We start from the raw sequence: 13,878 nt of genomic DNA on the forward strand, positions 1-13,878 counted from the left end.
ATAATCTTATATTTATATTTTTTTATTTTGTATTTATTTCATCTTCTTTATTTATTTATTTTACAACCGCTTTCATATAATATGACCCAATATTTCCTTTTGAAATTTGGTTTGATAAATCAAACCCTAAAATTTTACATTTTTACATACTTAGTTGATAACTTCTGAACCAAACAAAACCTTATTGTATTTTAAATTTTAAACATTTAAATTTGATTATTAATTATAATTTAAATTGAGATTCATTGTATATGATCTAATTGATTTGTTATTTTTATTCTCTAACAACAATTTAAACCGTCAGTAATTTTTTCCAACAATTAAAAAACCTTGCTAATTTGAACAGTAAATTTAGCGACGGTCCAAGACCGTCGTTAATTATATTTGTCCAAGATGATTCTTGCAAATATATTTTTATTTATATAATTAAAAAAGTAAATTTATATTTCTTATTACTATTGATTGATTTCACTTTATAATTTAAATAGCCAATAATTGTTCGAAATAGTAAAGAAGTAAACTAGAGTTTGAGAATTCCATATAAAATAATAATTGAATATGGAGTGGGAATTTATTAATAACAAAGAAATGATAAGAAAATTAATTAATTATAAAACAACTATTACATTTTTATAAGGAATTTAAAACTACAATGACCTATATAAAATATTCCGAATCTTAAAATATCTTCTAAGTTTTATTGACACCAGCAACAAATTTGAATGAATAAATAATTGAATAAATGAAATCAATAGAATCAAAGAATGATTTTATCAAAACATATGAAGAAAATGACGCTATTTAGTAGTAGATGCTTTCTTAGTGTGAGGGGATCTCAGATCACGGAGTCTCCTCTCATGTGAAAGTATTTTTCGATTTTCAACCGTGTATTACCACGTTATAAAAAATAATTAATTTTTAAATACATAAATTTAATTACATAACTATGCAAAACTCTTATGATTAGTCTATTAAAATGAATTTATCATAAGGATGTATATTTTTTTTCCTTCCTAATAATTATACCTTTTGAGGGCTTCTTCATTGGTTCCTCCATTTCCAATTGGTTCAATTTTACCATTCTCTAAATTCATCCTAGAGACTGGTTTCTTCAACAAATTTTCACCAATTTGGCAAAGTCTATCCAAATTCTTCTTAGTAGCAATGTCAACTGAAGAATCATTTCCAATCAACGTGTCATCCTGCAATATCCATGTTGTTGAAAATATTCAATCACTTATATTTTATATATTGGTTTAATTAATTATTCCATTGCTAAAAAGTGCTTTCTAATTGAATTTTTAAATTATTTTTAATTTTATAATTAGGTCATTTTCATATTAAAAATATTAAAATTAACAAAATATTTTTCTTAAAAAAATATGTCATTAAAAATATAATTAAGTTCTTAATTGTAGATATCAAAATTAGATTAATTATATTTAATTAACCTAGTTGAAAATTAGATTAATTACCTGAATTCGAAGATAATTGTGTTCTGAATGAAGTGCTCGAGTAAGAGTAGCTAAATGGAAATCAACCATATCAGAACTTGATTGAGAGAAAACATCAATTAAAGGAATGGAGCCACTATGAGTTAGCCAATCTAATAAACCCCATTTAGCTGTCATTTTTGCATCTAATTTTTCTTCATTTTTGGCTGTCCCAGTCCCTATTGAAATTATTAGGAACCGACTATAATCTGAAGGCTTTATTGGAAAGAAATCAGCATTCTCGTTGATTATTTGCTTTGTTACTTGATTCATAGCAACTAGAGTCTACATTAAAAAAAAATAAGTGAGAGAAAATTAATTTTCATAATTAATATTTTTATATATTATCAGCATAAAAAAATTTACATAAATAACTAATTGTGTATTATATTATCACATTAACAAAAATAATCAATTTTTAATTTTACTATTTAAAAAATCATCTAAATATATAAATCTAATTAGATGACTGTATAAAATATTTTAAAAATCAGTATATTAAAATTAAACTCTAATGATAATAATATATACCGGATTATTGGCACAAACACCACCATCAATGAGGTTGAATTCATGCACATTTCCTTTTGGATCTTTGTTGGTGAATTGGTGAGCAGGGAGATAGGTTGGTGCAGCTGATGTGCCGATGCATATGTCTGATAATTTTGCATCCAAGCAAGGCGATTTCTTAATCTGCATCAATAATAATTTTCAGATCTTGTTATGGTTTATTAATTTGATATATGGTTTAATTTTGGGTCATGGAAAAATAATAATTAACTTATTCTATGTATATAGTAAACCCTACCTAATTCCTTTATTAATTAATATTCAGCGGAATTATTAATGTAATTATTCTCAAAGGTAATTGCTATGATGTCAAAAAGTGTTTGTCTAACTTACTAAAAAGGATTAAAAATAAAATTAATATTTAATTTTAAAAATATAAAAATAAATAATTATTAAATATTAAAAAATTATTATAAAAAATAAGTTAGATACCGCTGCTGCCAAAAAAATATTGTTAATTATTTTTGGACGAAGAACGTGATTGTATTTAAGCTACAGATAATGATACTAAGTATCATTAGTGGAAACACAGTCATTCTTATCTTTATCACATTATACTATTATATGCCAATAATTATTCAGTTGAGATGTTGATGTCATTTCATCACGAGATTCGTATTATTATTAGGAGTCAAAATTTTCAACAACAAAAAATCTAATTTATTCAAGGAATAATAATAAAAGGAACAAAAATTATATATAATATATAGCACCCCATTCATGAAAGTTGGATGAAGATTCATTTTCAACACTGAAGACCAAAATAGAGACTTATAGATCCAAGAAGTAAGAGAGAGAGAGAGAATGAAACCTGGTAAGATGAGAAAATAGTTGGTTGCAAAGTTTTGATGTCAAAGGTGGGAATAACAACATTGGTGATGGTCTCATGCAAACGAATGTCTCCAAGTTTCTCTTTAACCACTCCATGCAAATATTTTCCATCATATTTTGGTCCTTCCAATTGTCTTATTACCTTTGCCATTAATGTTCCACGGAGTCCTCTATAAAAAACATTGAACCCCAAAAGCTTAGTTATTAAACTTGGCATAGTAATTGACTAAGTCAAAATATTAGGTTATTAGGTCAATCATATAAACTATTAATTTAACTTTATTTTCTAACTTAATTTCAACAAGCATGTATCTTGGTAATATTGGACTAATTTTTATAGTTCTTTATCATATAAAATAAAGGTGGAAACTCAGGTGCAGTCGACTTTACGTGAAGCTGATACCTGAGAGTCATTAAATGATTTGACTAAATTTTTATCTAACGGCTCTCAGATACCAACTTCACGTGAAGTCGACTTCACCTGAGTTTTCACCAAAAATAAAAGATTCGATAACAAAAAAGATTCCGCCTAATAATTAATTTTTTTGGGGAAATTATTGAAGAAAATGTATTTTTAGAGTTTAATTTTAAAGCACTGACAATGTAAAATATTTTATACAGTCGTGCAATTACATCCGTTATTTTGGATAACCATTCGCATGATTAATATAAAAAGTAGTTATTTTTGCTGATGTGTCATTACGTAATTGTATATATGCACGTATAAAAGAGTGCATTAAAATTAAATTCTTTTTAGAATATAGAAATACAATATAATTTAAACTATTTGATAGAAACATTAATGTTAATTACTTACCTAGGTTGTGGAAAAATATTTGGGCAGTGTTCCATGTAAAAGGGTTTGATATCCTTAGCGGCAAAAAGTGGACGGTTATGTTTATCTGGAGCAGTTAACATAGCAGTTACAAGACCTCCAGTGCTTGTTCCTGATATCACATCAAAATAATCTGCAAGCCTCACTTCTTCACCATCCAACTCCTACATATGAATATAATGCAAGGACTATATATCAACATCAATTTTGTTCTTATGAAAGATTAAGAGATTAATTTTTATAGTTACTGAAATATGGTTGAAATTCATCAAGATTCTTATTGGTAGTAATTAGGTTTAAAATTTTTTTTTTTAAATAAAAATAAAGTTATAGTTATTACATAAAGATATTTTCATGTAAATATGATAATCAAAATATTAATACGTATTACATTAAATAATTTAGTCAAATATATTAAATTATCTAATAATTTTTATCTATTATTTTCGTACGAAGGCATATTCATGTGAGTAATAAGTATTGGTACCCTTCAAATTAGGGTTTTTAATTTCCTTTGATATCTTACCGAACTCAGGTTAAAAAAGTAATTAAGTCTAACTACTATCTTTGAAGGGTGAAAACTCAGGTGCAGTCGACTTCACGTGAAGTTCATAGCTGAGAGCTGTTAGATGAAAATTTAGTCAAATAGGTCAAATCATCTAACAGCTATCAACTATCAACTTCACGTGAAGTCGACTGCACTTGAGTTTTCACCTCTTTAAAAAAAGTATTTTTTTAAAAGATGAAAAAAAAAAGGAAAGTATAGCTACAAGTTTATTAATTAAATTTCATACCTGAAGTTGTGATTCAAGGAAATTAAGAATGGTTGCTGGGATAAGTCCCCTAATACCACCTCCATCAATGCTGAGGATGGTAATTAAGTTTCCATAAGTTGGGGGCTGAATTTGATCAATGGATGATTTTGATCTCTCCATGGATGATATAATACTTGTCATGCTTAATAATTAATTGGAATATAATATATACTATCTTGAAAGTTATATGTAAATATCAATAATGCCTAAGAGAAATTAAAAGTTGAAAGAAAAGAAAACAAGCTAAGCTAGCTAAGGTAGTTGTGTAGTAGTGTTTGTAGAAAGAATGAAAGAATGAAAGAAAAAGAAAGATTCAAGCTTTGGTATGATGATTGTTGTTATGAGGAGATAGATTGGTGTGGTTAAGTGCCTATTTATAGTGGTTTAATTGTAGTCAGTCTAAAATTCAAAGAGGAGCAATCAATTTCCGAGTGAAGACAAAGTCAAGGGCCGGAAAGTTGAAGATTTTAATTTGTTGAATTTTCTTGCATGGTGTGCATGGATATAAATGCTTATACGTTACACAATATGCATTCACTATATATTGGCGAACAAATCCATACCCTATACACAATATTTGTAATATTTATCCATATCCGATATAATTTTTTTATTGCGTACGTATCTTCTAATTCGACAAGTCAATCAAGTCAATCATTAATTTATTATAAATTTGATTTTTATTTAACTAATTTATGTGATAAATAAACCTTTTATTTCTGGTTATACATGATTTAGTCATATTATAATAACAAAATTAAGAAATAAAGTTGTCCATTAATATTTCCATTAACATATTCAACTTGGACTACAAATGCAATAATCCCACAGAGGAAATAGAAATGTGCGTTTTGATTCAATTAAGAGTTTGAAGTTTCTTACACGGTTCAAAATATAATTTATTGCAAACTAAATTGCCCGTCGCTACATAGATCAGATATACGGCAATAATCGAATGCATAATTTTCTAATTAAAGACTAAATATTAAATTAGAATCAATCTCGCTATTACCATCAACAGTATTTCTGTCAATTTCTACTAACTTTTATTTATAACTGTGTTTAATGGAAGTGTCTTTGTGGATGTGTCTAATAAAAATATCTTTTTTATGATTGTGTTTAATAGAAGTGTCTTTATAGATATATTTTCTGGACGTGTCTCTTTATATATGTGTTTAAAATATAATAATTAATTATTATTGGCAATAAATTGGCAGATAATATGTTGACGTTCTTCGAACCAATCATATACTTTATTGAGATAGGCAAACCAAAGGAACTCCCCCTCTGAGAACCGTATATGAGAATTTCATCTCGTACGGCTCAAACAGAAAAACCCAATACTGATTATAACAAAAATGGATATGTTAACTAATAAAAAGTTTTAAACCCCTAATTCTCTAATGAATCAATGGACAAATTGGTTGTTAAAGAGTCATTATCAATATGATTTATCTCAGAGGAGATGGTCTAAATTATTGCCACAGAAATAGAGAAATAGAATCCATAAACGTCATGTCATTCAAAATAAAGATTTAAAAAAATGTGATTCATATGAAAAAAACTTATATTTTTTCAATTAGAATTAGATAAACTTTCATTGGAGAAAGTTGTGACAGTTGTATGTGTCATCTCTTTTTTTTATTATCTATCTATCTTTTAACTCAATAGATAAAAAATTAATCTATCATAAATCTAAGTTCAATTTAAAAATGTATCACTAATCAATTAATTATTACATATATAAAGTAAAATTTAAATTTTTAACATTTATAGATAAATGAACTAATTACTCGTACAAATATAATAATTGGACGCATTATTAAACACTAATTATTTATTCATAATGGTGTATGTTGAATCTTCTTACTTGTTAGTTCTTAGTGTACATGAATGTTAGGTCTGACAATTTGTTGCGATTTACATGACCACGTGTGGTCAATTCATATCATTACCTGGTCAATTTGGTGATATGATGACGTGACCTATATGAATTTTGTTCATGTATATTTTCCTCGTCCTTTCTGTTAATTAATGTATTAAGTTTTTTAATTTTTTTTTTCGTTTAAGTCGTATATAGCTGGTATCCTTGATTCGGTATGCTCTATTCCGGCTTTAAATAAGTAATTTTTTTTAATCAATTTAAGTTAGTTTAGTAGTTAGTTTATTAATTTATTTAAATAAAAAAATATAGAAAGACAATAAATTTAATGAACAACCTTAACAATAGAATGAAGAAGAAAATTAAAATTAGATGATAATTAATTTAATTAATATTTAATAATTCTCCAACCATTTTGATTTAAAAAAAAAAACAAAGATTTTAAATAGGGACAATTACGTATCTCCTTCTCTCCGCGATTGACGTCAACGTTTCGGAGCCTTCTCCTCTCTCATTTTCTTTCCATCTTGTCGGTCCGTCATTGCTAGAAACACCAGCCGCCGTCCAGAGCACCAACCGACGTCGTCCTGCCCACCACAAACGTCTGAGCACCCCCTTCGCGCACGTTGAGTCATTCACGCAGCCCTCTACGCGCCGGTCATGCAGCCCCCCGCGCGCAGTTGGCGGGTTTCACCGTCCCAACGTCTTCATTCACGACATACAAGAGACGGATGGTTGTTTTAGTGAGTAATTTGATGATTATTTTTTGTTCGTAAAAGTCAGACGTTCATCTTTATACGTAGCCGGATGGTTATTATTATCAGTTATGTAGATGGTTGTTTTTTGTCACGAGTGCGACAAACTGGGAAGTTAGGGCGGCGGTGGCAGAACGCGACCCACAGGTTGCGTACCGGCGCGGGAGAGAGTGGCGAGCCAGGCACCAGGGATGCGCGACCGGAACGAGAAAGGCCTGCCTCAACGTGGGTTGCCGGCGGATGACACAGAGACCCGCAACGGGAAGGAGACGTCTATCTGACCTGTTGGCTACCGGCGACGGAAACAGATGCGCGCGAGAGAGGCGGGTGGACTGGGGCCGAAGCTGAACGCCGCTGAGGGTTGGATGGTCAATGAAGAACGTCGGGGGTGGCTGCCGTCTGGGGAGGATGAAGGATTTGGGAGTGAAAACAATTTGTAATTAGGGTTTTGACGGTTGTTTTTGTGAAATAATTGAATGGGGATTTTTGGATTTAGGGTAATTTATGGAGTGGTGTTCATTTTTTATCCCTATTGAGCCAAATAACCAACTCATTGTTCATATTGTCAAGGTTTTTTATTATCTCCCTAGCGGAGTTCAAATGTTACAAGTTTAAATTCCATTTTGTGCATGTAGCAATTTAGTGGCCAACGATAAATTTTTAATAGAAGCTTAAATCTGCAACAAATTAATCTTTGATATGCTAAGTTGCAATTTGAAGACATTAATTGCTCATGCTAGAGACTATTCATGCCATAATATTTATTATTAATTTTCTAATAACCAATTCTTCATTCTTAGGGCTGCAGATGAGCATATCATGCCCACGTGCAAATTACATATAATTAATATATGATAATGAACCTGCGTGCCATGAAAGACTACCTTGAACATCGACTTATCTATTTTTATTTGAGTTGATGGTATATATTAATGGCTACTTGTAATTCGGATCTTTTGTTTTTGGATTTTTTTTTTAATTATTTTTGGATAGATAATGAATGACTACTTGAACTCAGAAAAATAATAGCCACTAAATAAGAGCTAGTTCATAATATAAGAGTTACTACACACTATAAGAGAGAAGAGAAATATCAGCCGCTATGTAGTGGCGGTTTGTGAAGCCACCGTTATTTATTAGTTTTGCGACCGTTGTACTGGCGACGAATAAATGAAAGAACTTAATTAGAATAAGATAGACTTAATTATTTTATTAGTTTTTATAATTTAACAATATTTTTAATTAGGTCTCTATATTATTTTTAATTAGGTCTCTATATTATTTTTAATTTTATAGTTAGATCATTTTTATATTAAAAACGTTAAAATTAACAGTTGGTTTCTCCTTTGTCTAGTGGCTCAAATCGACCATTCTTCAAATTAACCCTAGAGACTGGTTTCTTCAACAAATTTTCACCAATTTGGCAAAGCCTCTCCAAGTTCTCATTAGAAGATATGTCAACTGAAGAATCAGTTCCTGTCAATGTGTCATCCTGCATAATAATATGTTCAACAAATTAAATTTAATATAATCACTTATGCTTAATGAATTAATATTTAACTTTTTACTAAAACTATATATGCATATATGTTTTTATAATTTTTTTTTATTTCAACGGTATTTTTTAATCTGACAGATTAAGGACTAATTCGTTGTGGATCTGAACTCAATTTAAGAGTTTTTCGCTAGCCAATAAGTTGCTGTAAGGTAAAATTTAAACTTCTGACACTTACTTAAACGGACTAATCAACTAATTATTAGATCGAACTAAGTTATTTTTATAATATTTAATTTTGATGTACTCTCATTACAAAATAATTTTATACGTACATTTAACTGCATAACACCATATCAGTAAAAATAATTATTTTTTGTATAATTACATAAATAGTCATCTAAAATAATAAATATGATTAAATGATTATGAAAAACATTTTACAGTTTCAATGATTTTACCTGAATTCGAAGGTAATTTTCTTTGAAATGAAGTGCTTGAGTGAGAGCAGCTAAGTGAAAATCAACCATATCGCCACTTGATTGAGAAAAAATATTAATTAAAGGACTGGTACCACTATAGGTTAGCCAATCCAATAGTCCCCATTTAGCTGCCTTTTTTGCATTGAATTTTCCATCATTTTTGGCTGCTCCTGTGCCTATTGAAATAATTAGGAAGCGACCATAGTCTGTAGGTTTGATGGCCAAGAAATCTGTATTTTCATCAATGATTTGCTTTGTTATTTGATTCATGGCAAGTAAAGTCTGCATGNAATAAAAAAAAAAATAATTAAAAAAATACCTAATTATAATATCATCTATATTAGTAATTTTTAGGTTTAATTACTCTGTTAGTCCCTATAATTTCGTAAAATTTTCAATTAGATCCCTATACTTTTTTACTTTTTAATTGAGTCCCTACACTAAATTTTTTTTTCAATTAAGTCCTTCTTAGTAGTAATTGGCTTAATTTTATAGGGACCCAACTAAAAAAAAAATTGGTATAGGGACCTAAATAAAAGGAAAAAAAAAGTGTAGGGACCAAATTAAAAGAAAAATTGGTGCAAGGACTCAATTAAAAGAAAAAAAAAATATAGGGACCTAATTGAAAATTCCGCAAAACTATAGGGACCAATAGAATTATTAAACCTAATTTTTATGTATCATTTGTGTATAAACGTTTTTACACAAATTTCTAATTGTGTATTTTAAATTCTATCACATGCTTAATCAGACGAATGAACTGATTAGACTATTTGACCAATCAAAATTGATCGAGATTATATCAAAACTAAACTAATATAATAACTTTAAAAATATAAATATAAATAAGAATTTATACCGGATTATTGGCACAAACACCACCATCAATGAGGTTAAATTCATGTAGATTTCCATTTGAATCCTTGTTGGTGAAGTGATGGGCAGGGAGATAAGTAGGTGCAGCAGATGTGCTAATGCATATATCTGATAGTTTAGCATCAAAGGCAGGAGAATTCTTAATCTGCATATCAATGATTGTTCTCAGATCTTGTTAGGGTTTATTTATTTGGTGCATTGATTTTATAATTTATTTTAGAAAAGTATACGTAAACAATTTATAATCATTAATCAGTCAACTTTAAACAAATGGAAACAGCAATTAACTATGGCTCTTGGCCCAGACAACGTCCTAGGCGTCGGGGAGATCGGAACAACAAGGAACGCCTAGACGACGTTTTTCTTTCTGGGCTGCAGTAAGCAGATCGAGAGGTCGTTCTGTCCCCTATCCCCAAGGAAGGGTAATATGTTCTCATAAATTTTTGCTCCAATTTGACCTAGCTGGCAAACGATCCCAGTTCGCGGTAGAGAACAAGACAGCAAGCGAGCGTACCTTTGTTCGCTTTTTCTCCACCAAGTACGAAATTAATAATTATTAATTTTATATTTCTTAAAAAATAAAATTTAAATAATTATTAATTAATTTAATTAATATAAAGTACAATTTAAAAATATTTGTTGGCTTGTTGTTGACTAGACCTTTCTTAGTTTCCTAGCAAAATTCTTAAAGAAAAAAAACCTTTAACCCAAAGGAAGTGCAAAATTTAGCCCAACCATTCCCAATTGTTGATTGAATTCATTTGTGCTCTGCTCTTGTTGATCAACAACCTAAGTATTTGTTAGTAATTATAATTAAATCATAGCAAATTCTCATCTTTTTTATCATGCTCTAGAAACAACAAAACTTACATTAGGTAAACTTAGCGAAATTTATTTATTTTTTATTCACACTAGCCCTAGTAAAAAAAAAAAAAACTTATTCTAAATTAATTAAAGGAACAAAAATTCAAATATCAACAACAACAATAATAAAATGAGACCTGGTAAGATGAGAAAATAGTTGGTTGTAAACATTTGATGTCAAAGGTGGGAATGACAACATTGGTGATTGTCTGGTGCAAACGAATGTCTCCAAGTTTATTTCTAATCACTCTCTGCAAGTATTTTCCATCATATTTTGGTCCTCCCAATTGTCTAATTACCTTTGCCATCAGTGTTCCACGCAGGCCCCTGTAATAAGAATTTCAGTCACTGATTAAACTGGTTAAATTGAATTTATATTTTGATCGGTATCCAATTTAAGTAAATTAGTTTTGAATTTTGTTCCGAACTAGTTACTCAAACTCAAATTTTTAAATAGAAAATCAGGTATAAGTAATTCATTTACCCATTTTCAATTTTAGTTAAGTTTAAAATTTTTTTAGTTAAAATTTTTAGTAGGATCACCCAATATTTGGTTCTCATACTATATATAAAATAATAAATGCAATTTTTTTAAAAATTTAATTTTAATACACTGTCAATGTAAAATAATTTTACACGTGTATCTGATCACGTAACATCACATCATAAAAAATAATTATTATTTTTATTATTGATCATGTGAATAACTAATCATCTAAAAAAACGAACGTGATTGCACGATGACGGTAGGACATCAAAATTAACTCATACTTTAAATAGGTAAATTTCACTCAAAACAAGTAAATTTTGAATGTAAGAGTTTATATTTGTCTTTTTGTGAAAATTTAACACATGATCTTTCTTTTTGCTTAAAAAGAATTGGGAGTATATTACAAAATTAAGATTTGTGATTGTTCGATGATTAAATTGGTGCACATGTAATCTTTAAAAGATTATGTAAAATGAATGACAAGAAATGACCTATATTGTGGAAAAATTTTTGGGCAGTGCTCCAAGTAAAATGGTTTGATATCTTTAGCAGCAAAAAGTGGACGGTTATGTTTATCTGGAGCAGTTAACATAGCAGTTACAAGACCTCCAGTGCTTGTTCCTGATATCATATCAAAATAATCTGCAAGTCTTGCATCTTCACCATCTAACTCCTACATATGCATGGTGGTGGGATCATTATTTAATGTCAATTTTACTCTTAGAAATAAAAGAGAACTAATAATGATACATAAGACATGACAATTTTTTTAAAAATTATAATCCAAATTTATCAAAGATAAAAATTTAGGAGTACAGTTGACTTCATATAAAGTTGATAACTGAGAGTTATTAGATGAAAATTTAATCAAACCTGTCAAATAATTTAATGACTCTCAACTATCAATTTTATATGAAGTTAACTGTACCTGATAAGTTTTCACCTTTATAATACTCTTACGAAATAGGTGGTATGAATGCAACATTATGATTTTAGGGTTTCAATTCAATCTGTTCATAACACTAATTATAGTCCAAATTACTTTTATTTTGATTTAACAAACATATAGATGCTACCATTTTAGAAAAAATATTTAATTTTAATAAAAAAAAATAGAAGAAGATATATATACAAATGATTTCATATATATACCTGAAGCTGTGATTCAATCAAATTAAGAATAGTAGCAGAAATAATTCCCCTAATACCACCTCCATCAATGCTGAGAATGGTAATTAAGTTCCCATAACTTGGGGGCTGATGATGATCATGAATTTGTTCAGTAGATGATTTTGATCTCTCCATGGAATATATAGAGAAACTAACTTAGGATTTTTAGAACTATCTTAAGCTAATAATGATTCAGGTTTTGCTATGATTCAGGACTTATAGTAGTGGCTATATTTATAGTGGCAAAAACCTTTGATTTCTGGCCAATTTTTTAAATTCCGTATCAAATTTCACACGGTCCAAACAAATTGCAAATTAAATCGTACCACCATAGATAAGTTAAGAGAGTTATCAACTGCCTAATTTTCCACACCAATTAGACAAACTTAGCTTTTACTATGTAGCAGTGAAAGTCCTTAATTAAGGGCTTAAGGAACTTCATATATAGCTAATTAAAATTAGGTCTATACCGTCGCTATTTGTTGTGACGGTTTACATACCCAAGTACGTGTGACTTAGGAACTCATAATTTAATTATTAGTGGTCAATGCATATCACTTGGTTAATAATTGATGACCACACACATTTCGTAATAATCGGTTTCTGAATAAGATAAGAGTTAATAACATGTGTTAAACATGTGAGACGAGCTTACTTTAATGGAAAAGTATAGATAACCAACAATATTTTTGAACAATGTGAATTAATAGGGTTAAAAGAATAAATTAATCTTAAATTTAATTAATAGCATTAAATTAAAATGTAGTGTATTTTTATTTGATTAATAGTTATTCATATTATTCAAAATTTTTATTGTTCCCTAACACTCTCTATTTAAAATTAATTTACTTTTTTAACGCTATTAATTCACAATTATTCGTGCATTGTTAAAAAATATTGTGGTTATCTATACTTCTCGTATTTTTATAAAATTATTTTATACTAATAATACATGCATGAAAATTAAATTCATGTATATAACTTTATTGGATGCACAATAAGAGTTCCGTATGGCAACGTAAAAATTAATGAAAGAGATCACATATCATTGTTTAAAATTTTTTATTTGTATGCATAATTTTAATTACTTAAATGCAATAATAATTCATCATCAGATATATATTATTATGCATGTGAGGTTATTATAAGTCAGCTTCTAGAGTATGATCATATATTCTATTTTGAACGAGACTTGTATAATTCACCATACATTGTCTGAATTACTGGTTAGATATTAAATTTTGTATTATATCATAGATTTTTTTTTTTGCAAATAAAATTTAAATTTGAGATTTTTAAGTTTTAAAAATTAGACATTCT

The 13,878-nt window shown here is 28.7% G+C and overlaps 2 protein-coding genes across 3 annotated transcripts; both read right to left on the minus strand.

Annotated features, from left to right (window-relative positions):
* LOC107647775 (patatin-like protein 2) lies at nucleotides 651-4,884 on the minus strand. Of its 2 annotated transcripts, none has more exons than XM_016351824.2 (7): nucleotides 4,524-4,884; nucleotides 3,712-3,893; nucleotides 2,875-3,064; nucleotides 2,025-2,186; nucleotides 1,476-1,778; nucleotides 1,031-1,202; nucleotides 651-883 (listed from the first exon to the last, which is right to left on the minus strand). In XM_016351824.2, exons 1-7 carry the CDS (start codon nucleotides 4,683-4,685, stop codon nucleotides 798-800), a joined length of 1,257 nt encoding a protein of 418 aa, XP_016207310.2. In that variant the 5' UTR covers nucleotides 4,686-4,884; the 3' UTR covers nucleotides 651-797. The 2 variants fall into 2 exon arrangements, with proteins under 2 accessions (XP_016207310.2, XP_020961014.1); XM_021105355.1 differs by having other exon boundaries at nucleotides 651-876; nucleotides 1,025-1,202; nucleotides 4,524-4,883.
* LOC107647776 (patatin-like protein 2) lies at nucleotides 8,509-12,693 on the minus strand. The gene is made up of 6 exons (XM_016351825.1): nucleotides 12,541-12,693; nucleotides 11,880-12,061; nucleotides 11,036-11,225; nucleotides 10,018-10,179; nucleotides 9,138-9,440; nucleotides 8,509-8,673 (listed from the first exon to the last, which is right to left on the minus strand). Exons 1-6 carry the CDS (start codon nucleotides 12,691-12,693, stop codon nucleotides 8,509-8,511), a joined length of 1,155 nt encoding a protein of 384 aa, XP_016207311.1.

Source organism: Arachis ipaensis, chromosome B06 (assembly GCF_000816755.2).
Source record: "Arachis ipaensis cultivar K30076 chromosome B06, Araip1.1, whole genome shotgun sequence".
NCBI lineage: Eukaryota > Viridiplantae > Streptophyta > Magnoliopsida > Fabales > Fabaceae > Arachis > Arachis ipaensis.